At 42.6% G+C, this 26,721-nt stretch overlaps 1 protein-coding gene across 6 annotated transcripts in view; it reads right to left on the bottom strand.

Moving 5' to 3' along the window:
* Positions 1–26,721, bottom strand: part of PLD5 (phospholipase D family member 5) — a 303,291-nt gene that overhangs the window by 7,165 nt on the left and 269,405 nt on the right. For all 6 annotated transcript variants that reach the window (XM_021064454.1, XM_021064453.1, XM_021064455.1 and 3 more), the window contains 3 exons: positions 13,426–13,623; positions 4,845–4,981; positions 1,589–1,757 (listed from right to left, as the gene is read on the bottom strand). In XM_021064454.1, coding sequence (XP_020920113.1) covers positions 1,589–1,757; positions 4,845–4,981; positions 13,426–13,623 — 504 coding nt within the window. The remainder of the gene's footprint in view (positions 1–1,588; positions 1,758–4,844; positions 4,982–13,425; positions 13,624–26,721) is intronic.

Consider the following 26,721-nt stretch of genomic DNA (forward strand, 5'->3'; position numbering starts at 1 on the left):
CGAGGGGAGGAAGAGGATGCTAGCTGTGGGCATCAGAGGAGGCTCGGAGATGAGCTAGAGTTAGCACACTGAAGGTAGTACAAGGAGTTCCCGCTGTGGTACCATGGGATTGGTGGTTTTCCTGGAGCGCTGGGACGCACAGCCCGGCACCGTGGGTTAAGGATCTGGTGTTGCTCCGAAACTATAGGAGCAGGTCACAACTGCAGCTTGGATTTGATCCCTGGCACGGGAACTCCATATGCCACGGGGCGGCGAAAAAAGAAAAAATAAAAAACGAGTAAGTACAAACCTCAATCTAGCCTCCCTCAAAGGATTCGGAGATGGATTAGCATGTGGCCCAGGGACCCTGGAGCAAGTTCAGGAACCCAGCTTGAGGGCCTTCAGGGCTGGGGCGGGGGTGGGGGAATCTGTGCTGGGTGGTTCATGTTCAAATGCCCTCTTGGTCATAGTCTTACAAATCAGAACATTAGGTGAAGGAGAGCGTTCAAACCAAATGAGACAATGCAACGCAGTGTGTGTAGGGAGGACGAGGCTGGGAGGCCACCAGGAAACTCGGGTTCCAGGCTCCCCTCCTTTTTGGCATATGATTGTTTTGAATTTTTTTTTTTTTGTCTTTTTTGTTGTTGTTGTTGTTGTTGCTATTTCTTGGGCCGCTCCCGTGGCATATGGAGGTTCCCAGGCTAGGGGTCTAATCGGAGCTGTAGCCACCGGCCTACGCCAGAGCCACAGCAACTTGGGATCCGAGCCACGTCTGCAACCTACACCACAGCTCACGGCAACGCCGGATCGTTAACCCACTGAGCAAGGGCAGGGATCGAACCCGCAACCTCATGGTTCCTAGTCGGATTCGTTAACCACTGCGCCACGACGGGAACTCCTGTTTTGAAATTTTATTTAGTTTTTTGTTTGTCTTTTTAGGGCCACACTTGTGGCATACAGAGGTTCCCAGGCTAGGGGTTGAATTGGAGCTGTAGCCGCCGGCCTACACCACAGCCACAGCAACACAGGATCCGAGCCGCGTCTGCGACCAACACCACAGCTCATGGCAATGCCAGATCCTTAACCCATCGAGCGAGGTCAGGGATCGAACCCGCAACCTCATGGTTCCTAGTCAGATTTGTTTCTGCTGTGCCACAGCGGTGAAATTTTACTTAACCTGTCTGTAGAGTTATTCTTCACTCTCAAAGACTACTGTCCTGGGAGTTCCCATGGTGGTGCAGCAGACATGAATCCGTCTAGTATCCATGAGGACACAAGTTCAATCCCTGGTCTTGTTCAGCTGGTCAGGGATCCATCATTGCTGTGAGTTGTGATGTAAGTCGCAGATGCAGCTTTGGTCCAGCATTGCTGTGGCTGTGGTGTAGGCCAGTAGCTGCAGCTCTCATTCCACTCCCTAGTCTAGGAGCTTCCATGTGCTGCAGGTGTGGCCCTAAAAAGCAAAAAAGCAAAAAACAAAACAACCCCCCCCCCAAAGACTACTATCTTTGTTCTGATGGGACGTTCACGTGTAGGTGTGTGCTTGGCACTCTCACAGACGTGTGAAGGAAAAAAACTTTGAATGTCGTAGCTCAGTCAGGATAATACTTACAACTTTCAAACTGCAGTTGGCTATTTCAGTGCAAATAGCTTTAAGAGACGAAATAAAGTTAAACGTGAGAGGGTCCGTTTCCTTCCAGAAGCTGATGAGGAGTCGAACTTTAACACTCCGTAAAACCAAGGCTTCTCGTATTTTCCCGTCCAAGTCTGGCCAGTAAGTCCTGTAGAAATCACATCCATAGAGATAAAAATCCAGAACACAAGTTAGTTTGGGGAAAGACATGAGACCACAGAGAATGCTGACTATTAGCTTGGTCATTGCTTTGTGCTGTAATGTAAGAAACCTTAGAGGCTGTGTTGAAAAATTCCGCCTTCCTGAGTTAGGACGTTGAGAAATGGTGTTTGCCTGGACCTGTCCTGCCTAAAACGAGGTCTCCCACTGTCAGGGCCTCAGGCTCTGTGGGCAGAGGACACAGACAGACTGACTGTCACCCCATGCCACCCTCCCTGCACCTGCAACTCCATCTGGGCCTCAGGTCACGTGTGCAAGAAGAATCCACTTGCCAGCAGAATTCCAGTTAAGGTCCTTGAGCCCCCCCCCCCCCCCCCCCCCCCCGCCAATGCTTATTCACCATCTCTTCTTTGAGCAGCCTCCCCCCTGCCCCCAAATGAGGTTCTGTGCCGGTTATCCAAGCTTTCACACACCCTTGTTTTCAAATGATTTTTGTTGTTGTTGCTGTTTTTTTTTTTTTTTTTTTTTTTTTTTAGGGTTGAACCTGCGGATATGGAGGTTCCCAGACTGGGGGTCGAATTGGAGCTACGGCAGTTTGAACTGGATCAAATCCACGTCCTCACAGATACTATCGGGTTCGTTACTACTGAGCCACAATGGGAACTCCCAATTCACTGTTCAGACTAATGATATATTATTCAAAACCTGAGCCTGTCCCTTTCATGATAATGGCACGTCCAAAAGGCTCCTCTTTATATCCGACCCCAGGTTTCTGTTCTCCAGTTTCCTCTGCTCCCTTATTTGCACCTGCTCATTCACCCGGGCGGGCTCCAGATCCAAGCTCCCTCTCCTCCTCCCGTTCCTTCAGCTCCTCCTGGTCTCCCTTCCCCGAGCAGTCTCATCTCAGTTCTGATCACCTGAAGGATACTCGCTCTGCTCCCTTCCGTTAGCTCTTGGCAAAAATCTAAATCCTGGATCAGTGCTATCGTTCCACTGGTGTATTTCTAGAGCCATAAAGCTGAGGACTACTGGCAAGAACCTTCTTAACCTTGTGCAGACTGGAGCAAACATAAATGCATTCAGGGCTCTTGAAACCTCCTGCTAATCCCTGTCCTTAGGTTGGGTCAGTTCCACCTCCTGTATCTTCTGTAAATGATTCTTTTTTTTTTTTTTTTTTTGTCTTTTGTACTTTTAGGGCCACATTTGCGGCATATGGAGGTTCCCAGGCCAGGGGTCCAATCAGAGCTGTAGCCGCTGGCCTACGCCACAGCCACATTAGATCTGAGCCGCGTCTGTGACCTACACCACAGCTCACGGCAACACCAGATCCTTAACCTACTGAGCAAGGCCAGGGATTGAACCCGCAACCTCATGGTTCCTAGTCGGATTCGTTTCTGCTGCGCCACGACAGCCCATGACGGGAACTCCTGTAAATGATTCTTAATGTTGTCTCTCTCTGAGGGTATCTTGCTTTTTCCTTTGTTCACAATATTTGGTCATGGTCTTGCTCAGCTTTCTACCCTACACGTCTTTTCTAGCCATATTACACCTTCATCGCCTTTTCTCCAGCTTGGAGGGCCAGGTATCCCCCCACTTCTCCCCAAGCGGTTCCCTTGGCCTTCTGCTACTGCACGTGGTCAGACATCCCTTCCTGAAAATGTCTTCAACTTCTCCCTCGCTAGCTTCTTTTTCATTTGAGAAAAATAAGTAAATGACTCCCATTCTGAGACCACTCCTTTGACTCTACACGGCTCTGTGGCTGATGCATGATCTCTTTCCTCTTTGAAACAAAACTTGTTGATAGTAGAATATAGAACCTCTGGGAGTTCCCATTGTGGCTCAGCAGTAATGAACCCGACTAGTATTCATGAGGATGTAGGTTCAATCCCTGGCTTCATTCAGTGGGTTAAGGATCCAGCATTGCTGTGAGTTATGGAGTAGGTTGCAGATACGGCTCAGATTCTGCATTGTCATGGCTGGTGTAGGCCAGCAGCAGCAGCTTTGATTTGACCCATAGCCTGGGAACTTCCATATGCCACAGGTGTGGCCCTAAAATGCAGAATAATTTTAAAAAAATTAAAAAAAGAACGGCAGGCTTTACTTCCTTACCCCCGTGCATCCCTCAGCCTACTGCCCCAGTATTCTGCAATTTTCTCAAAGTCATCAGTGATACTCCATTTGCCAAATCCAACAAACATCATTCGATTCTTACTTTACTGTTAGACCACACTACATGGGGCTATGCTGAAGGCTTTACACCAGCAAAGACAGATTTATTTGGGATCTGCAGAGATTGCAATTCTGGGTCTGCAGCTATGGGCCAGCCACAGGCAAGTCTCTGCATAGCAAAAAAAAAAAAGTATTTTATTATGCTTATGTTATTTCAAACCTTAGGATTTTAAGTGAAAATTCCTCAGAGACAGGAGTTCCCATAGTGGTACAGCAGAAACGAATCCGACTAGGAACCATGAGGTTGCAGGTTCGATCCCTGGTCTCGCTCAGTGGGTTAGGGATCTGGCGTTGCCGGGAACTGTGGTGTAGGCTGCAGACACAGCTTGGATCTAGTGTAACTGTGGCTGTGGTGTGGACTGGCAGCTGTAGCTCCAACTCCTAGCCTGGGAACATCCATATGCCGCCGGTGCGGCCCTAAAAAGACAAAAGACCAAAAAAAAATAAAATTACTCTCATGTTGGAGTTCCTTGGTGGCACAGCAGTTTAAGGATTTTGCACTGTCACTGCTGGGGCTCAGGTCCCTGCTGTGGCGTGGGTTTGATCCAGAATTTTGGCATTCTGCAGGTGTGGCCAAAAAATAAAGTTGTTCTGATGCTTAACATAAACTACTGAGTTAGTTCTGTGGGATGAGACTCCATGTGTCCTTCACATGGACTCAGGGAGGAGATGCATCCTGGGTGAGCATCCTGCATTCTGGGCGAGCTGCAAATGCACGCCGAGCAGATGTGAGTGTTCCCAAACCCAGTGTGATCTGATAGCATCCCAGGGTCCAGGCTGGTTTCCCCTGGGTCCCCAGTCCAGTGCCCGGCCCTGGAAACCAGGTTCCAGGTTGAGACTCACTGACCTTTTGGTGCTCGTGCTGGAGATGGGCAGGTAGTCCGTGACCGCGATATACACGTATTGCTTGGCGTCATCTATTACACTGTAGATGGCGTCGATGTCAAAGCTTCTGTTTTTAGGGCAAAAGAGTTTGGGAGAATTCTGTGAAGACACGAAAACCCAACTTTTAGAGTATTAATGGTTGTCATCTGAGGATTTCTCTTTTCAGTTGTGAGGTTTAAATTTGTTTAAATGGCAGTTCCCGTCGTGGCGCAGTGGTTAACGAATCCGACTAGAAACCACAAGGGTGCGGGTTCAATCCCTGGCCTTGCTCAGTGGGTTAAGGATCCGGCATTGCCATGAGCTGTGGTGTGGGTTGCAGATGTGGCTTGGATCCTGTGTTGCTGTGGCTGTGGCGCAGGCTGGCGGCTACAACTCCAATTGGACCCCTAGCCTGGGAACCTCCATATGCCACAGGAATGGCCCTAGAAAAGGCAAAAAGACAAAAAATAAAAAAAATATATAAATTTGTTTAAATGAAACTTGGCTTCTAATCAATTTTTTTTGCAAATCTACTTTCCAGTTCTTTATAAGTACATTTTCAGTCCTATCCAAGGCGAGGCATATAGAAATCAAGGTGTTATGGGATGGGTTTCAAATCTGTTAAGTCTGTTTGGGAGGGAATTCTTGTTTTCAGTACATACACCACTAGGTCGTTTATTTTTTTGGTCATTTTTGGCTGTCCTGCGGCATATGGAGCTCCGGGGCCAGGGACCAGATTGGAGCCACTGTTGTGACCTAAGCCACAGCTATGGCAACACCAGATCCTTAACCCATTGTGCCAGGCCGGGGATCAACCCTTGTCCCAGCAGTGCCCAAGAAGCCACCCATTCTGTTGTGTCACAGCAGGAGCTCCCGCACCTCAGAGTTTTAGGAGAGCGCTCCAGCTGGCTCCCGCCCGCCTCTCTGTGTGCTCCTGCCTTTGCCTAGAGTCTTCTACGTTCTCTAAGCTCTAGTTCACGCACCGTCTTCTCCATGGAACCTTCCCCCCTCCTTTCCTGCTGCATCTGACTGCATATGGAAGTTCCTCAGCCAGGGATCAAATCCAAGCTGTGGGTGCAACCTATGCTACAGCTGTGGCAACACTGGATCCTTAACTCTCTGTGCCGGGCTGGGGACAGAACTGGTGCCACCTCAGAGACAACGCTAGATCCTAAATCACTGTGCCACAGAAGGAACCCCTCCATGGAATTTTTTATCATCACCTAGAGGCTACTCCTTTTTATGTCCTCCCATAATATGATTTATTCGTTATATTATTTAGCATATTCAATTTTATAATTGCTTCCACTTGCCTCATCTCCTTGCCTAGACTGTTACTCGCTTGATTTTTAGGGACTGTGTTTTACTCATTTTTCTAATTCCATTAACAAATTAAATATTCAAATTCATTAATTCCCCCAGCCTGTTGGGTCTGCTTTTAAGGTTTTTTAGGTTTGGGTTTTTTTTTTTTTTCCTTTTAGGGCCGCACATGCTGTAAATGGAAGTTTCCAGGCTAGGGGTTGAATTGGAGCTACAACTACTGGCCTATACTACAGCCATAGCAACACAGGATCCCAGCTTCATCTGCCACCTATGCTGCAGCTTGCAGCAATGCCAAATCCTGAACCCACTGAGCGAGGCTGGGGAGTGAACCCACATCCTCAAGGATCCTAGTTAGGTTCTTACCTGGCTGACCACAATGGGAACTCCAAGTTTCTTTAGGTTTAACACAGAGAGCTGTGGACCTTAGCTCTATCTAGATAGGAGCCTAAGCCAACTCCAAAAGGTGCCCAGATGGCCATGTTTTTGTTTGGTCAGGAATTTCCTGAACTTCCTTGCAATGTTCCAAAAACTGGACTTTGGTTTCAGGGACGAACAAATTTAGAAACAGTCACTGGTCTCTTTACATCTGTTATCATCTATTAAGTTTGAATACTGTGCCTCTGGTGATACAGCATTTTTCTGCTGGTGTTGTGCCAAGTTCCAGCATTTATAACCTGCAGCATTCTGGTCCTGTCCCATACACTTCCTGAGCCTCTGTTTCCCATGGGGCAAGAACAGTAACAAACCTAACAAACAGTAACAAACCAGGCACTAGTTTGCCTTGAGGCTTAAACAAGGGAATGACTAACTTCCTGCTGGGGTTTGCCTCTCCTCTGTGCTTGCTTTCATTCATTCAGCAGATGCTACAAAGTACTGCCATGTACCTGCTCTAGGTGAGGCGCTCAGCAGACATCACTGATCAAAACAAGATTCCTGCCTTGTGAAACTTCATTCCAGCACATGCTACATTATACCGCATTCATCTGTCTTTGCGATTCTCCATCAAGCTTGTAAGATGCTGGGTTGTATGTCCATTGTACCTTGTGCCATGCCAAGTGCATATTATGTGCTCAATAAATATTTGGGGAATGCATGTGAAAATGCTCCTTAAATTAATGTGTTGGAGACTCGTGTGAGTCCCAACATCCACTACTAGTTGGAGTTGCTTCATTCTAGGTATTTCCATCCATGTGTGAACAGGTCTTCATTTGCACCTGCCTTTTTGTTTCTTATGTTGCCATTGCCTAACCCAATGCCTAGAGCATGGCAGGTGCTTCCTGCGTTTATTAAGGAACTTCGTGACTATTTGTATTAGGACCTTTCCCCTGGGCTCACGGTGGTACTTGACTATGTGTTCAGGGTTGTCTACTTTTGACAACAGTGTCTGGATATACTATTGGCTTAAAAATGTCTGCTCGAGGTAGAAATGAATACACAGCAACGTGAAGAACTGAGCTACTGATCTGCCAGAGGAAGCTAACTAGTTCTGACTGTTTAATTAGAGGGAAGGCTGTTATGTTTCCTTCTTCTCACCCTGAATTAATTTTCTGAGGCTTGTACTTTGTACTGCTTTATTTCATAGCAAAATATAAGAAGGGAAATAAGACCCTTTTATTTGTTTCAGTTCTGTGATGATCTTTTTTTACCAATTAAATGTTTTTGAGGCACTCTGATTATAGGTAATCTATGCTTCATTTTTATATCAAGAAGTACCTTATATATGCATTTACCTTATTTTGCATAGTCATTAAATACTTACATTAGCAGGGTTTTGATTTATTTCATGACAGTTTGCTGATTTTTAAAAAGTCCACACTCCATTCCCAGAATATATATGCTAAAGGGTAATTAAACATGACAAGACAACCCACAGAATGGGAGAAAATGTTTGCAAATCATAAATTCTTATATCTGGACCATGTAAAGAACTCTTACAACTCAATCACAAAAAAGCAAGTAATCTAATTGAAAAGTGGGCAAAGGATTAAATAGACATTTCTCTAAAAAGATATACAAATGGCCAGTAAGTGCATTAAAATAGGCAAATCAAAACCACAAGCTACAGGAGTTCCTGCTGTGGTGCAGTGGGCTAAGTAATCTGACTGCAGAGGCTTGGCTCACTGTGGAGGTGCGAGTTCGATCCCCAGCCCCGTGCAGTGGGTTAAAGGATCCGGCATTACCACAGCTGTGGTGTAGGTAGCAGCTGTGCCTCGGATTCAATCCCTGGCCCAGGAGCTTCCATATGCTGTGGATATGGCCATAAAAGTAAACACACAAACAACCCCCCCCCCAACAAGATACATTTCACAAGCACTAGGAGCTAAAATAAAACAGAAAATAACAAGTGTTGTCAAACACGTGGAGGGACTGAAACCCTCATTTGTGGCTGGTGGAACTTTAAGATGGTGTAGCCAATTTGGAAAAGTTTGTGAAGGTCTCAAATATTTAACAGAGTTATACGGGACCTAGTAATTCCACGCCTAAGGAGAAACCCAACAGAATGGAAACCAGTTCTTTATTTCTTTCTCCAAATAGAAAGATGAACAGGAAGGTTCATAGCAGCACTACTTATAACAGCCAAAAAGTAAAAACACCCAAATGACCATCAACTAATGGACAGAAAAACAAAATGTGATACACCCATATGACAGAAAATGATTTGGCCATAAGAAGGAAAAAGTACTGATTCATGCACTTAGAAAACATTATACCAAGTGCAAGAAGTCAGTTACAAAAGACTATGTATTGTATTCCTCAATTTATACAAAGTGCCTAGAAAAAGGTAAATCCTTAGGCACAGAAAACAGATTAGTGGTTTCTAGGAGCTGAGGGAGGGGGAGAATGAAGAGTGAAGACTGATCAGTATGGCTTTTTCCTTTGTTGTGATGAAAATAATTCTAAAATTAGAAAGTGGAGATGACTGTAAAATGGACTCTACTAAAACCCACTGAACTGTACACTTTCAAAGGATAATTTTTACGGTAGTAAGTTATATATCAATAAAGCTATTAAGATGCAATTGAAAATATATAGTAGAGATTCTAAAGAGGATTCTAAGTATATGTTTTAGAGCAGCTCCAAGGGCTATTCAATGTCTAACCCCACTCACGAAATCAAGCTCAGTTAACATGACTGATGGGGGAATGAACTAAACAATAAACAAGAAGTGAAATCGGTCCCGCATCCAGATCAACAAAAAGAGAAATTGGACTAGCTAGCCTTTATCCTGGAAATCAAATACATGCTCTCAGGGGCTCTAAGGAGAACTCTACAAGACAGGACAAAAACGCAGCGTGTTGTTCCCATCTTCTGATTTCAGTGGGGAATGTAAGAAAATTACAATGATCTGGTCCCAGTTATTAGAGATGACACAGTTAAATCTAACCAAGTGCCTCTCTGTGTTACATGAGAAAATCAGGAATTACATCTATATCATAGCCTAAAATTTATATTTAATCATGCTGTTATTATTCACCTAAAATCTAATTTTGAGAAGGATAATTCTTAAGGTCTTCAAATACATATAAAAAAAAAATATATATATATATATATATATATATATATAGTATTAATTTAGTCTTGGGACTATCAGCTTATGAAAATATAATATTTTATTTTTGTTCAACCACAAAGGAATGGATTAAGATGATGCGGTATACATACACAACGGGATACTACTCAGCCATAAAAAAGAACAAAACAATGCCATTTGTAGCAACATGGATGGAACTAGAGATGCTCATACTAAGTGAAGTCAGTCAGAAAGAGAAAGACAAACACCATGTGATATCACTTATATCTGGAATCTCATATAAGGCACAGAGGAACCTGTCTACAGAAGAGAAACAAACTCATGGACATGGAGAACAGACTTGTGGTTGCTAAGGGGGAGGGGGAGAGAGTGGGAGGGACTGGGAGTGTGGGGGTCATAGATGCAAACTATTCCACTTGGAGTGGATAAGCAATGAGGTCCTGCTGTACAGCACAGGGATGTATAAAAACTTGTGATAGAACATGATGGAGGATAATGTGAAAAAAAGAATGTACAGGGATGTATGACTGGGTCACTTTACTGTGCAGCAGAAATTGTCCGAACATTGTAAATCAACTGTAATAAAAAATTAAAAAAACTTAAGGACTATATATATATATAGTACATATATACTATATATAGTGTGTGTGTATATATATATATATATGCATACACTATTTTAATATGTTTGATGACAGATATTTGAATTGAAATGAATTTGTCTTGGTATTTGGCACATATTCTCAGAAAACTGTATGTACCCTGATATTGCCAGTAATAGATCCAATCAGACATTTATTGCTGCTTTAAGGACCCCGGCGGTCCTTAAAGCGGGGGTGGTGCCAGGAGTACCAGTGATGAAGAGGGTACCATTTATGACCTTCAGAGCCTTATGAAACAGTGGAGAGATTATCAGTAAAACCAATAGTTATATAAATGTGATAAATGGTATAATAGAGGTGCAATCAAGGAGCTCTGGGCAAATAATACCAGTTCCAGTGTGTGTGTGGGGGGCGGTTCTGACTTTATTTTTTACCTTGTAAAAATGGTGTTCAGTTAATATCTGCTGAACTGAACTTCCAAGGTAGGCTTGGAATAGTAATAGCAAATGGAAATAAGATAAGAATTTCAAATACTAAAATAAATACAAATTGAAAATAAAGGCACTGCATGGTTTAAAAGACTATACTGGAAGGACTATCAAAAAAGCCCAGCTTATTTTGTGGTGAACCATTTAATAAAAAGTAATTTGCAAATCTGCCCCAGAATATAACAAAGGCCTGCATTTTCATAGATTTTATTAAAGGCCTGGGCCCTGTTTCTGTGGCGGATATGCTAACTTTGGGATCAGCAAAGGAGGACTCCCCCACATTTTTTTTTTTTTTTTTTGGTCTTTTTAGGGCCATACCACGGCATAGGGAAGTTCCCAGGCTAGGGGTTGAATAGGAGCTACAGCTGCTGGCTTATACCGCAGCCACAGTAACACTAGGTCTGAGCCACGTCTGTGACCTTCACAATAGCTCACAGCAATGCCAGATCCTTGACCCACTGAGAAAGGTCAGGGACTGAACCTGCGTCCTCATGGATACTAGTCGGGTTCATTACCACTGAGCCACAACGGGAACTCCTCCATGGCTTTTCCGAGTCAAAATTTAAATTTATGCAATAACCACATTCACGCATCTCTAAGATTCAAACCGTAAATTCAAAATCCAGCAATTATTTGAAATCTGCTCATAATTCATCTATTTCTTGCTGCTTCCATCTGTTCTTCTGGACGTGGTTGAGTGAATGTCCCTGGGGGTGTCATGTTACCATCTGGATTAAGGTTCCCTGGCAAACCTCTTACGGCAGCTAATCTGCAAATTGAGAATATCATCTGACGTTTTTAATCTTATAGGATTGTCTTGAGAGGAAATAAAATTGAATATATGAAATAATTTTGTCAGTAAAATGCCCTCTAAAACATGCTACATGCTATTGCATTATTAACCTCCACACATTCCCCCCAAAAGGTTTGTTTTTTCTTTCGTTTTACTTGATGAAAATCTTGCATAGTCTTATTTTTTTTTTTCTTTTTTATGGCCGTATGCTAGGGGTCAAACCAGAGCTGCATCTGCCAGCCTACGCCACAGCCACAGCAACGCCAGGTCCGAGCCATGTCTGTGACCTTTGCTGCAGCTTGTGGCAACACTGGATTCTTAACCCACTGAATGAGGCCAGGGATGGAACGAGCATCCTCATGGTTACTAGTTAGATTCTTAATCTTCTGAGCCACAACGGGAACTCCTTTTCCTAGTCTATTTTATGTTATTCATATTTTATGAATTTATTTAAGACAAACAACTTAAATCTCCTCTCCATATTTCTAAATTTTCAGAGTGTGCTTTCCTTTTAATACTTTGGCAGGGGGTACACCTGCAGCATATGGAAGTTCCTAGGCTAGAGGTCAATCGGAGCCGCAGCTGCTGGCCTACACCACAGCCACAGCAATGCCAGATCCAAGCCACATCTGTGACCTATACCTCAGCTCACAGCAACGCTGGATCCTTAACCCACTGAGTGAGGCCAGGGATGGAACCCATGTCTTCATGGGCACTAGTCGGGTTCGTTACCGCTGAGCCACGACGGGAACTCCTGTGCTTTCATTTTAATACGCACATGGCTACTATTCACTCTTCCATAACAAGCTCTTCAGTGATCTACAAGCTGCTGGCATAGAAATGCTGCTTTGACAGCAGTGGGGGTGGGGAGGGAGCGTATTAAATTGGGAGCAGAGTTTACAGAGATGTTTACCTGAGCATTACAATCAGCTCAAAAGTCTGCTTCACATCAAAATTCTAAGGTCTCCCCCAGGTCCAGTGGATCAGATTCTGGTGAGGGTGGGGGGACTTTAAGTTTGTAATTTTGTGGCTGCACTTGCAGCGTGCATTAGTTCCTGAACCAAGGATCGAATGCACACCACAGCTGTAACCAGAGCCACAGCAGTGACAATGCTGGATCCTTAACCTGCTGATCCACCAGGGAACTCGTGTGAGTTTGCATTTTAAACAGGTTCCCCATTTGGTTCTTAAGCACTTCAAAGTTTGAGGACCAGAGCTGCCAGCCCATATATTTATGTTGCCCCATCTTCAGCAGTATCCATGAGGATGCAGGTTCGATCCCTAGCCCTGCTCAGTGGGTTAAGGATTCAGCATTGCCATGAGCTGCAGAGTAGCTGGCAGACACGGCTCGGATCTGGCGTAGGCCAGCAGCTGGAACTCTGATTCGACCCCTAACCTGGGAACCCCAGGTACGGCCCTAAAAAAAAAAAAAAAGATCTCATATCCAAAGACTGGGGCACTGGTGTCTCATTTGGCACAGGGGCATCTGACAATCTCTTTGTGAGTCAATGAACTTCAGTATCTTCAGCTGTAACACAGGCATCATACCAGATCAGCCTTAAGGGGCAATAGTGGGGGTCAAATAATAATAATGCCAAGTGTCTGAAACCAGGAATGATTATTAAATACACTGTTAACTATCGCGAGCATGTGATTGTGTACAAGAGCGAATATATCTTCGCTCTTCAAAGGATGTGTCAGAACCCACCTGTAGAACTGGTCTTTGCCCAACACAAGATTGCACGCGAACATTCCAACTTAATAAAGGGCCTTTGGAGGGAGGAGGGAGGAGGGGGGAGGAGGAGGAGAAAGAGGGTAAAACTCACCGACACAAATGCTTGCGATTTGGTTTCATTCAGCTGAAGCTGCAATTTCTTTTCATTGTCATAGACTCCATAGAGCCTCTTGGACCAAGTCTGAGGAACTCTGCTCTTGAACTTTAATGAGCTATACAAAGCGAATATCCTTTGCAAGTCTAGGACCAGGCAGCTGCAGTTGTAGAAGATGACACCGAGTTCCTTCATCTGTGAAATGAAAATTGAAAGCATCAGTGCCATGTATGTATGATGGTGTTACTCTCAGAGATAAAAAAAAAAAAAAAAAAAAAAAAAAAAGCACCAGAATGTAGGAGTGGTGAGATTTTTTCCCTGCAGTTGCTATATTACTAAAACTATGTATGTACACTGCATCTATAAGTGTGTAGCTATAGTTACATTATAGTATATGTAAACCATGCATTATTAAAATGCCTAAATATTTATTTTATTTTTAGGGCTGCACCTGTGGCATATGGAAGTTTCCAGGGTAGGGTCCAATCAGAGCTGCAGCTGCCGGCCTACGCTATAGCCTCAGAAACACCAGATCTGAACCTCATCTGTGACCTACACCACAGCTCATGGCAGCACTGGATCCTTAACCCACTGAGTGTGGCCAGGGATCAAACCTGTGTCCTCATGGATACTAGCTGGGTTCTTTACCGTTGAGCCACGATGGGAACTCCGAAATGCCTAAATATTTAAAGAGAACTTTTGCTCGAGTTTTGCATTTGGGTTGTTACAGTTTTCTCATATTCACCTACGCATTTGTATCAGCTCTTAGGATTCTTTTCTTTAACACTGTTATTTTTTTTTTTTTCTAAATCCTTAAACTGTGTTGCTGTAAGAAGACTGACTTTCAGTTGCAGCATAACAGAATGATTTAGATCATGGATTCTGAAGTCGGATTGCCTGGAATCAGGTTTCAGCTCTACAACGTTCTTGCCCGTGACTTTGGGCAAGATATTTAATCTCTGGGCATTATTTTAAAAAATGTTTTTAATGATTTTTATTTTTTCCATTATAGTTGGCTTACAGTGTTCTGTCAATTTCCTACTGCACAGCAAAGTGACCCAGTCACACACACATATATATATTCTTTTTCTCACATTATCTTCCATCACGCTCCACCACAAGTGACTAGATATAGTTCCCAGTGCTATATAGTAGAATCTCACTGCTTATCCATTCCAAATGTAATAGTTTGCATACATTATTTTCTCATAAAAAGGAGATCATAGTATTTATTTCACACTGTTGCTATGATACATACCGTGATTAATACATTTAAGGGCTTAGAATAGTGCCTATCACATGATAACTACTAAAAATGTCAGCAGTTAGTATTCTTATTAACGTTGCACTAGCCTCGAGAGTAAGAGACCCAGAGTCTTGCAAAGAGAAATTGCAGAGGGATTAGTTTTCTTAGGGATACTTGAGATGCTCCCTCCCTGACCTGAATTCCTAAGAATGCCGGCCAAATAAAACATAACTCCTCCTCCCCCCAAAAAATGGACCGAGAGTTGGGACTGGCATATGCACACTGTGGTACATAGAATGGACTGGCCAACAGGGACCTGCTGTAGAGCATGGAGAGTTCTACCCAATAGTCTGTGATAATCTATGTAGGAAAAGAATCTGAAAAAGAGTGGATGTGTGTACAGGTGTAACTCAATCACTTCGCTGTACAGCAGAAATTATCACCACCTTGTCAATCAACTATACTTCAATAAAACTTGAACAAATAAAAAAGATACATAGACTAATGCACAGATATGGAAAGTAAATCTTACACAGGTATGCAAAGATCTCTCTCCCTGACTGAGAGATTTAGTCAGGGACAAATTCAGAATTATAAAGGCAGGCTCTCTGACCCCTGATCAAATATCACTCAGCCATAAAAAAAGAATGAAATAATGCCATTTGCACCAACGTGGATGGACCTAGGAACTATCATAGTGAGTGAAGTTAGTCAGACAGTGAAAGACAAATATCATATGATATCACCTACATATGGAATCTTAAAAAAAAGGAGTTCCTGTCATGGCTCAGTGGTTAATGAATCCGACTAGCATCCATGAGGACACGAGTTCGAGCTTGGCCTTGTTCAGTGGGTTAAGGATCCGGCGTTGCCCTGACCTGTGGTGTCGGTCACAGACATGGCTCAGATCCCACGCTGCTGTGGTTGTGGTGCAGGCCAGTGGCCACAACTCGGATTTGATCCCTAGCCTGGGAAACTCCATATGTTGCAGGTGTGGCCCTGAAGAGACAAAAAGACAAAATAAATAAATATTTTTTTTTAAAAAAAGGATACAAATGAACTTATTTGTAGAACAGAAACAGAAACTTTGAAAAACTTATGGTTACCAAAGGGGACAGGTGTGGTGGTGGTGGCGGGGGGGGGGGGGGGGAGATGGACTTGGGGTTTGGGATTGGCATATGCACACTGTGGTGTACGGAGTAACTGGCTAACAGGCACAGGGAACACGTAATTCTGCCATACATGGACACACATGCATTCTGTGGAAATTATCACAATCTTGTCAATCAATTGTACCTCAATAAAACTTAAAAAAAAAATTTGGCATTTGTTTTGCAGATTTTTCAGTCATCAAAAATTCAGAACAAGTTTATGAAGAAACTTTAAGAAAATGCTGGCAGTGGAGAAAATAACAAAAGTTAGTTTTTTTCTTTTTTTTTTTTTTTTAAAGGTCAGTCTTCTGAAGAGCTTGCGGAGCTTGGAATTTCTGTTTATATTAGCAGTCGCCCTTTCAAAGCAAAATAAGAATAAGAGGCAATGTAATTATACCAGAAAAACATTTTTCGTTATTTTCTCAAAATTAGCGGAAGGCAGTTATGAAGGAAAAGGCGGGAGGGGAAAAAAGAGACACCCGTTCTACTCAGGCCCTCAGAGGCAGCACAAAGGGAGATGGGCCTGGTTTTGTGGGTTTTCCTGTGACACAGAAGCCAAAGCGGGCGTCTGATGGATGCTCTTGTCAGCAGAATGAGGGGAGGCATTAGCATTGTTCTTTGCTGTCATTCAGGATAATTAATACAAGTTAGTCTAACCACAGCTCAATCTATCATTTCTGGAGGTCTGGTTTGTGATGTTCATGATTTTATGGAAATGTGAACAAGTATTTCTTGAATTTTCTTGACAAAGACAAAAGAACCTGCAACTGTGAGCAAGTCCCAGGCCTCCAGTTAGCTGCTGATTTATATTCTGAGTTACTGCAGGAAATTTAATTACTAGGAGCTCTCACTTGATTTCCTTTCTGCCCTCAAGGTGAAATTTTTGTTACCGGGGATGGAAAATGAAGCATCGAATCTTAGCAGCTCCAAGACAGCCTCTCGCTCTGAAACAGGCTCTCAGCAGCCCTTCATTTCCACACTGGGTGGTCTGTACCACTTAACTTCCTGATGTCTTATTTACTTGGTTACCAAGTGGGAATAAAAACGTGCCAGAAGGAACATGACTGATTGCAGAAAGGGGAATGTAACAACCTTAGTGAACAGTCAGTCCAGCCTCATCACCAAATTCAGGAAACTGAGGTCTGCAAAGGGGAACTGACTTGCAAGATCACGGAATAATGGCCTGTGATTTCAGTCCTGGTTCCTTTGTCAATAATGCTGCGCAGGAGTTCCCACTGTGACTCACTGGGTTAAGAACCCGATCAGGATCCATGAGGATGCGGGTTTGATCCCAGGCCCTGCTCAGTGGGTTAAGGATCCAGGGTTGCCGTGAGCTGGAGTGTAGGTCGCAGACATGGCTTGGATCTGGTGGTGTTGTGGCTGTGCTGTAGGCTGGGCGTTACAGCTCTGATTCAAGCCCTAGCCTGGGAACGTCCATATGCTGCGGGTGCGGCCCTAAAAAGACCAAAAAAAAAAAAAAAAAAGCTGTGCAGACACCCCACAGTGTTCCTTCACAGTGTGGGTGAAGAATGTCACCTGCCATCTCAGTCAACAAAGGGTGTAACTTTCATAACTCCACTCTTCATTTGGCATCTTTGACTCTGGCTCTAAAGGACCCACAAATCAACTTCTTGTTGGCAGTCATCCCAGACTTGCACCTGAGGGGATTCAGGATGGAGAAAAGCAGGATACGGGCCCTAGAAAGCTGAGATGCATATTCCAAGGAAAGATTTCAAGAAGCCCAGACTTTTGCATTTCCCATACATAGCAAAGCACTAAATTCATTAACTTGAGATGTTCATTTTTTTCTTTAATGAACAGAAATCTTAATGTTGGACTATCTGGTTTGTCTCTGCAAAACTCCTATGTATCCTGGCTCCTCTTTTACTTCTTGGGAATGGTCTCTTAGCGCTGTCTGAGATGCTCTGTCTCACGCTTATGGTTCCCAGTATGTTCGCCAAAGAAAACACAATCCTGCATTTTTTGTCCGTTGACAGTAGGATGAATGAGGGCTCTTGCTTTTTTCCCTCCTCCCTCCCTTCCTGTCTTCCATCAATGCTCTGTCTTTGGGATCTCAAGACTTTCCAAAGTACCACTATTCATTTGGCATCTTTGACTTTTAGCTGTCGGGAATTCACGCATCACTTTCTTGGCTTTATCTAATCAAAGGGAAATCGACAGATTAAACCTTAACCACATGACCAGAGGATGTTCGTGGAGGAATCGTAAAGACACGTGGCTGACAGTGGAATGAGATGAAACAAACTGGAAACACATTTCGCTTATTTCTTGGAGTACTTTCATTTTATCCTGCTTCTTTAGGAGAGTTGAAAATGATTCCCAAATGCCGTTACAGCTTCTCTTCTCATCCCTGTTTTCTTTTTTTGTCCTTTTAGGGCTGCACCCGAGGCGTATGGAGATTCCCAGGCTGGGGTCTGATCAGAGCTGTAGCCCCTGGCCCACGCCACAGCCACAGCAACGTGGGTCCTGAGCCGTGTCTGCGACCTACACCACAGCTCGTGGCAACGCCAGGTCCTTACCCCACTGAGCAAGGCCAGGGATCAAACCCGCATCCTCATGGATCCTAGTCGGGTTCATTACCGCTGAGCCACAAAGGGAAGGCCTCATCCCGGTTTCTCGTCTTCTCTTCTCAATGAGGAGTGCGTGAAACAGGAGATAGATGGGTCCCGGTCTGAGCAACTGTCATCTGCTCCCTGTGGACAGATGACTTCAAGATCAAAGCTGCATCCTGCTTGGATAAAAGATAGAGACCATCTATGTCTCTTTCTTTTTATTTATTTATTTATTTTGTCTTTTTTTGCCTTTTCTAGGGCCGCTCCTGTGGCATATGGAGGTTCCCAGGCTAGGGGTCTAATCAGAGCTGTAGCTGCCGGCCCACGCCAGAGCCACAGCAACACGGGATCCAAGCCGCATCTGCAACCTACACCATAGCTCACAGCAACGCCAGATCCTCAACCCACTGATAGAGGCTAGGGATCGAACCTGCAACCTCATGGTTCCTAGTCGGATTCGTTAACCACTGCACCACGACGGGAACTCCTATGTCTCTTTCTTGAGGTCAAGGAGACCTCCAGAACGACACAGAAAGGTTCCTCAGGGGTCAGAGAAGGGAGGGGCGACAGACCATAGTACATCCCGTCAACTTCCCAGAGACCCTGGTGCTAGAATGCATCCTGGCTACAAGATGCTCCCCCAGGGGAGGGTCCTGAGTCAGGCCAAAGCCAGACGAAGCCAGATGATTGGCCAGAGGAAGCCCAGAAGGCCCGCCCCCATACAAGGGATTTAAACCACCTCCAAAGCACCTGCTGCTCTCTTCCTCTCTTGCTCTTTCTCCCTGTCTGTCTCTGTCTCTCTCTCCACCCCCCTCCCTAGCCTGCCTGTGTCTGCACTTTCTCCACACTGGAAACCATTAGGCCTGCATAGTGGTTCAGTGCATTGGGAACTCTGAATCCAAGCCAGTGACCTAAATGAGAGAACTGTCATCACAGCAATGATGTGGCCACTACAAGAGCAGGTGATTATTGTGGGAAGAATGGGTGGGCTGCTGAGAATGGATTATGCTCCAAGGGCGGCTGTCTTTTATACTGTCCCTATCAACGCTGACTGCTGTCCTCCAATGCCTAGTACATAAAGCATGTTCCATAAGTATTTCTTAGATAAATGAATGAAAGAATGAAATCACAAGGAACGCTTATCAACTAAAGCAAGAACTCAGTACTTAAGAAGAACCCACACAAGGAGATGAAGAAGGACTGATCAAAAAGGCAGGAGACAGGGAGCCCCTGTTGTGGCTCAGCGGTTACGATCCCAACTAGTATCCATGAGGATGCAGGTTCCATCCCTGACCTCATTCAGTGGGTTAAGGATCCTGCATTGCCATGAGCTGCAGGACAGGTCACAGACGTGGCTGGGATCTGGTGTTGCTGTGGCTGTGGCGGAGGCTGGCAGCTGCAGCTCCAATTTGACCCGTAACCTGGGAATCTCCATATACCTCAGGTGTGGGAGTAAAAAGAAAAAAAAAGGACAGGAGATAAACTGAAAGAGTTCAGCGTCACAGAAGAAAAACTTTTGAAAAACTTGAGAATGGAGGGGGATTTCAAGAAGGAAGAGATCAACGCGGTCTAGGCAGCAAAGGGGTTCACCAGGAGTTCCCGCTGTGGCGCAACAGGATTGGCGGCTTAGGTGCGACTGTGGCTCAGATCTGATCCCTGGCTCAGGAACTCCATATGCCATGGGGCGGCCAAAGAAGAAAATAAGTGAGTAAGTAAGTAAATAAATAAATAAATACATAATTTGGGGGAAGAAAGAGGTTCATACGATGAGGGACAGAAGAGTCCCTTTTGTTGACACTGTTGTTGGCAATTAGGAAATCTCTCCCCGAGACCTTTGCCAGATTTCTTAAGTGTGCACAGGAGAGTTTTCTGTTCCTTTGTCTTTTGTTTTTGTTTTTTTTAGGGCCATGCCCACAGCACATGGAGGTTCCCAGGCTAGAGGTCCAATCGGAGCTGTAGCCACCCGGCCTACACCACAGTCACAGCAATGTGGATCCAAGCCTCATCTGCGACCTACACCACAGCTTACCGCAACACCGGATCGTCAACCCACTGGGCGAGGCCAGGGATCGAACTCACAACCTCATGGTTCCTAATCGGATTTGCTTTGCTTCCGCTGCACCACGATGGGAACTCCAGTTCCTTTGTCTTTCTGAGAGGCTCTTCTAAGGGAGCTGGGCAGGAGATAAGAGAGCTGAGCAAGGAGTGGAGATGAAGTGAACTCCTCAATCCAGCTAGGCCCTGCCAGGGCTCAGGGCTTCTTCCTAAACCAGGAGTGAGCCCGGAGCCGGGAAACGTGGGCCAGTAAAGAAAGAAAGAGCTTCTTGTTTGTGCTTTTCTTTCTCTTCCCCCACAGGTCAGTTCCTCTTCTTCTTGCCATTAAATATTTCTGTTCCCTCTGTTTTTAACAATACAGTGGATTTCACTTTTTGATTCCAAATGATCTTTTTTCCCTTTGTGTGTGTGTGTGTGTGTGTGTGTGTGTGTATCTGAGACCTACATTGCAGCTGGCAGCAATACTGGATCCTTAACCCACTGAGTGAGGCCAGGGATCGAACCCTTGTCCTCCTGGATGTTCGAGTTCATGACCCGCTGAGCCACAATGGGAACTCCAAAAGATCTTTTTTATTTGTAAATCAGAGTTGAAATTAAAAAAAAGGTAACACAACTAGTTACCTGAACATTTAAAGTCCCTGAACATTTAAATAAAAAGGTTGAGTAAGTTTTCTATTTTTGCAACATTCTACTTACGCAAATATAGACAAAATGATTAATAGTGAATAAATCATAGGTCTCAATTTATTAAGAAATCCTTCTTTGATTTTTGTAGGAGAGATGGCTTCAATTTCTCCTTCTCAGATAATATCAGATTTTTTTTTATAACATACACTTAGACTTTTTTTTAAGAATGTAGCAATTTCATAAGCACTAAGCGGAACACTTCAGATATTATTTTTTCTCTGGTTATCTTTGTGACAGAAACATAGTGATCCTACATACATTTTAAAAGGCTCCTATGTTAAAATGACAGCATGAACTATGGTAAGAACCAGAGCATAATCTGTACAAGCAGCTCATCAGTATTCACTGAGGCAACTCAGGCTTTACACAAATAAAACAGAATGTTGAAAATCAGCCATGCTTTATCCTATACCTGGTTTTGCTTTCTCCAAAGAAATCACAGACCTACAGGAAACCTCTTCTAAAATCCTATGCTTGATGATCCAGAACCACCAGCCGGCACTGCATTACGAAACAGTTGATATATTTAAATTAATGTTTGGTTTATTGATAGGTTTTGAAGCCCACATTATTATAAAGCTGTATGTTTAAAAATTATTTTCCATTTTTATTAACGTACGATTTACTAGTAGTAAAATCCACTCTTCTTAAAGCTCTAAAGCTCTGAAGAGTTTTGATATACAGTCTGTAACCACCACCAGCGTCAGTGCATAGAACAGCGTTATTACCTGCAAATGTTTCCAGGTGGCTACCTGAACCCCCCACCCCTTCAAACCTCAGCCTTTGGCAACTACTGATTTTTTTATTTTTGTCCTCATCCCTATGGTATTGCTTTGTGAGAATGTCATAAATTAAATCATACAGAATGTAATCCTTGAATCTGGCTTTTTTTTGTAGGAAATAATGCATCTGAGATTTTTTTCATGTTGCTGTGTAGTAGGGTATTATGTTTCTTTTTGTTTCTTTTTTTAGGTCCGAACCTTCTGCATATGGAGGTCCCCCGTCTAGGGGTAGAATCAGAGCTACAGCTGCTGGCTTACACCACAGCCACAGCCATGTGGGATCCAAGCCATGTCTGGAACCTACACCACAGCTCACGGCAACGCCAGAGCCCTGACCCACTGAGCGAGGCCAGGGATCGAATTGGCATCCTCATGGATACTAGTTGGATTCCTTTCCACTGAGCCATGACGGGAACTTCCCTGTTTCTTTTTATTGCTGGTAGTGTTTCACTAGGTGGGATGCAGTAGAGATTGTTTATCCATTCTCTAGCTGAGAAACATCTGAATTGTCTTGACTTAATGTTGATTATAAACAAAGCTGTTGTAAGCATTCACGTGAGAGTATAGTTTTCATTTTATTTCATTTGGGTAAATATCTAAGAGTGAGATTACTGGGTCATGTGATAAGCAACTTTATAAGAAACCACCAAGCTGTTTTCCAAAAACATTTTGCATTCCCGCCAACAATGTAGGTTAACGTTTGCTTGGTATTCTTACTAGAACGTGGTATTTTAATCTTTTGATTTTTTAAAGAATTTTAATTACTAATAGCGATACATTGTGGTTTTAATTTGCATTTCCTTAATGATTAAAAATGTTGATCATATACTTATGTGATTATTTGCCAACCACAGGAAATCTGTCTGTTCACATATTTTTCACATTTTAAAAACTGGGTTGTTGTTTCTTTTTCTATTGAATCTTGAGAATTTTACTGAGTTTGTGAATCATATATTTTGGATGCAAATCATTGATCAGATATGTGCTTTTCAAATATTTTTTTCTCAGCTTGTGACTTTATTTTCATCTTAACTGTCTTTCAATGAGCAGAAATTCTTTTTTTTTTAGGGTCGCACCCATGGTATATGGAGGTTCCTAGGCTAGGGGGTCTACACCACAGCCACATCAACGCAGGATCCAAGCTGTATCTGCGACCTATACCACAGCTCTTGGCAACGCCGGATTCGAGGCCAGGGATCGAACCTGCAACCTCATGGTTCCTAGTTGGATTTGTTTCCTCTGTGCCATGATGGGAACTCCAGGAATTCTTAATTTTGATGGAATCCCATTTATCCACTTTTTCCCTTAAAATCATGTTTTTAATATGTTACCTAAGAAATCTTTGCCTAACCCAAGGTCATAATGATTTTATTCTAGGTTCTCTTCTTTAAATTTTATAGTTTTAGCTGTTATTTTTAGGTTTATGACCCATTCTGAGTTAATTTTTACATAAGGTATGACGTCTAGATGGAGGTTCTTTTTCTTGCATATGTGTATCCAGTTGTTCCAGCACCACTTGTTGAAAGTGAATTGCTTCTGTGCTTTTGTTAAAAATCAATTGACCACATATGCATGCATCTACTTCTGGACAATCTATTCTGTGTTATTGATCGAGACGTCTAGGATAGTATCTCTAGGACAACACTGTCTGGACTTTTCAGCTTTAGAGTAATGGTCACAAAACAGTATTCTGAATCTTCCAACTTTGTTTAATCTAAAATTGCTTTGGCTATTCTAATTCCTTGGCTTTTCTAGATAAATTCTAGAACCAGCCTGCCAATTCCTACAACAGTCCTGCAGGGATTTCTGGGTCAGAATTGCACTGAATCTGTACATTCGTTTGGGGTGAAGAGATATCATAAAAATATTGTGTCTTTCAAACCACTATATTTCTGTCTTCTTAAGATCCTTTTTAATTTCATCAGTGCTTTACTTTTTTTTTAGCATAAATATCTTTTATATATTTTACAGACTTATTCTTAAATATTTCATGGTTTGGGTGCTATTTTAGATGGTAATGTCTGTTAATTTCCAACTGTTGATGCTATTATATAGGAATGCTAGCTTTTGTCTATAAAAACCCTGTATTTTAGAAAACTTACAGTGTTTCTATGGGTGAAATCATTCCTTTTTTATATTGACCTCATATCATGCAACTGTTCTAAACTCACTAGTTTTGTAGCTATTTTGTAGATTCTTTGGGAGTTTTACATAGACATGAATGGCATCTACAAACAGAGGCAGTTCTCCTTCCTCCTTTCCAGTTCATATGCCTTTTATTTATTTTCCTTCCATACTGCACTGGCTATGCTTTCTAGTCCAGCCTTAGGACTGGTAGGAAGAGATATTGTTGCCTTGCTGATGACTTTACGGAAAAAGCATTTAGTTTTTCACTATGAAGTATGATGTCAGCTCTAGGTCTTTTTGCAGATATTCTTTATCAGGTTAACAAAATTTCCCTTTATTCTTAGTTTTCTGAGAGTGAATTTTGTCAAAGGCTTTATCTGTCCTCATTGTTATAATTCTATGCTTCGTTAGTCTGTTGTTATAATGCATTTTGTTGGCTGATTTGGAATACTGAAACAGCCTTGCATTCCTGGGATAAACTCGATTTGGTCATGATGTATTATCTTTTAGGTCTCATTTCGTTTGCTAGTCTGTTGTTGAGCCTTTCACATTTATGTTCATGACAAATATTGGACTCTTCCTTGTAACGGGTCTCGTTTTGGTATTTGGGAAATGCGCATAAGATGGGGTGGGAAGTATTTCCTCTTCTTTCACATTCTGGAAGCATTTGTGAAGAATTACTATCATTCTTTAAATATTTGGAATATTAAATGAAGCCATCTGGGCATGGAGTTTTCTTTAGGGGAAGTGTTCTCTACATATTTAATTCCTTTAATAGGTAAAGTAATGTTCCTGTTATCTTTTTCTGACTGACTGAGCTTTGGGAGTTGGTATTTTTGAGGGAATTTATCTATTTCATCTAAATCATCAAAATTACGGCCATAAAATCAATGATGGCATTCTGTTGTTATCTTTTTAAAATTTTTTTGTCTTTTTAGGGCCGCACCCTTGGCATATGGAGGTTCCCAGGCTAGGGGTCTAATCGGAGCTGTAGCTGCTGGCCTACACCACAGCCACGCCAGATCCGATCCGAGTCTGCAACCTACACTGCAGCTCACAGCAATGCCAGATCGTGAACACACTGAGCGAGGTCAGGGAGCAAACTGTTAAGCCACGACAGGAACTCCTGTTGTTATCTTTTAATGTCTGTAGAATCTTTAATGTCCCCTCCTGAATTCCTGATATAAATAATTGTGTCTTCTCTCCTTTTTCCTTGGTTGGTTAGGCTACACGTTTATCAATTTTGCTAATTTGTTTAACAAACCAGTGTTTTTTAAAAAATTCATTCATCTGAGATCTTCTAATATAGTGTGTTATAAATTTCCCTCAAGGCACTGCTTTAGTTGCATCCACAAACTTTGATATACTGTATTTTTATTTTCATTCAATTTAAAGTATTATCCTGTTTCCCTTGTGATCTCTTCTTGACCCAGTCAATATATGGGATATTTTCCAGATATCTTTTCTTTCAAATTGATTTCACTTTGTCATTCATAATTCATAATTTCATTATGTTGTGGGAATATATTTTGTATAATTTCAATTTTTGATAGGTTCAAGTTTTATTTTATATCTGATGATTTGACATATCTTGGTAATTGTTCCGTGTACACTTGACAATATCAATTCTATTGTTTTAGGATAAAGTGCTCTAATAAACATCAATTAGATTAAGTTATTGATACTGTTGTTCAGTTTTCCATAGCCTTACTTATTATCTACTTATTCTATCAATTCCTGCAAAGTCAGTTTTGAAGTCTTCCATTATAATTGTGGATTTGTTTATTTCTGACAGTCTTCGTCTTTATCTTTTTTTAATGCTTTTTAGGGCCACACCTGTGGCATATGGAGGTTCCCAGGCTAGGGGTCGAATTGGAGCTGCAGCTGCAGGCCTGTGGCACAGCCACAGCAATGTGGGATCCGAGCCGCGTCTGTGACCTACACCACAGCCCATGGCAATGCTGGATGCTTAACCCACTGAGCAAGGCCGGGCATCCAACCCACATCCTCACGGGTACTAGTTGGATTCATTACCAATGAGCCACAATGGGAACTCCTGTCTTTCTTTCTCTTTGTCTTCAAATCTTTGGTTTTCAACAGTTTGAATATAATATGCTTATTTTCTATGTGTTTGTATTTCTAATGCTTAATGTTTTCTGCATTTTGTGTATGACGATTTGACATCTGTCATTAATTCTGGAGCATTCTTGGCTCTTATTGTTAAATATTTCTTTTATTCTATTTTCTCTGTCCTCTGTTAAATCAATTATATATATATATATGTTTAATTTTTGATATTTTCCTACAGCTTTTGGATTCAGTTGTTCTGATTTTTTTTCTTTTCCTTTCAGCTTTGGTAATTTCTATCAACCTGTCTTCAAGTTGGTTGATTTTTTTCCTCAACTGTGCCCACTCTACCAATGACCCTACTGAAGGCATTATTTATTTGGTTTTTCATTTCTAATATTTCCCTTTAATTCTTTCTCATACATTCCATCTCTCAATCTTACCCAACATTAAATCTCCAATTAAAATTCCCAAAGACTGACATCACTGAATGAAAGAAGAGGGAATGCAGAAGCAGAAACCTTTGTTTCTTATTTAATAGGAAGGAGAATTCTTTCTTCTCCCCTGAATAAATGGAATGCTTTTTGCTGAGTATTGTTACTGCC

The sequence above is a fragment of the Sus scrofa genome, chromosome 10 (assembly GCF_000003025.6).
Source record: "Sus scrofa isolate TJ Tabasco breed Duroc chromosome 10, Sscrofa11.1, whole genome shotgun sequence".
Lineage (NCBI taxonomy): Eukaryota > Metazoa > Chordata > Mammalia > Artiodactyla > Suidae > Sus > Sus scrofa.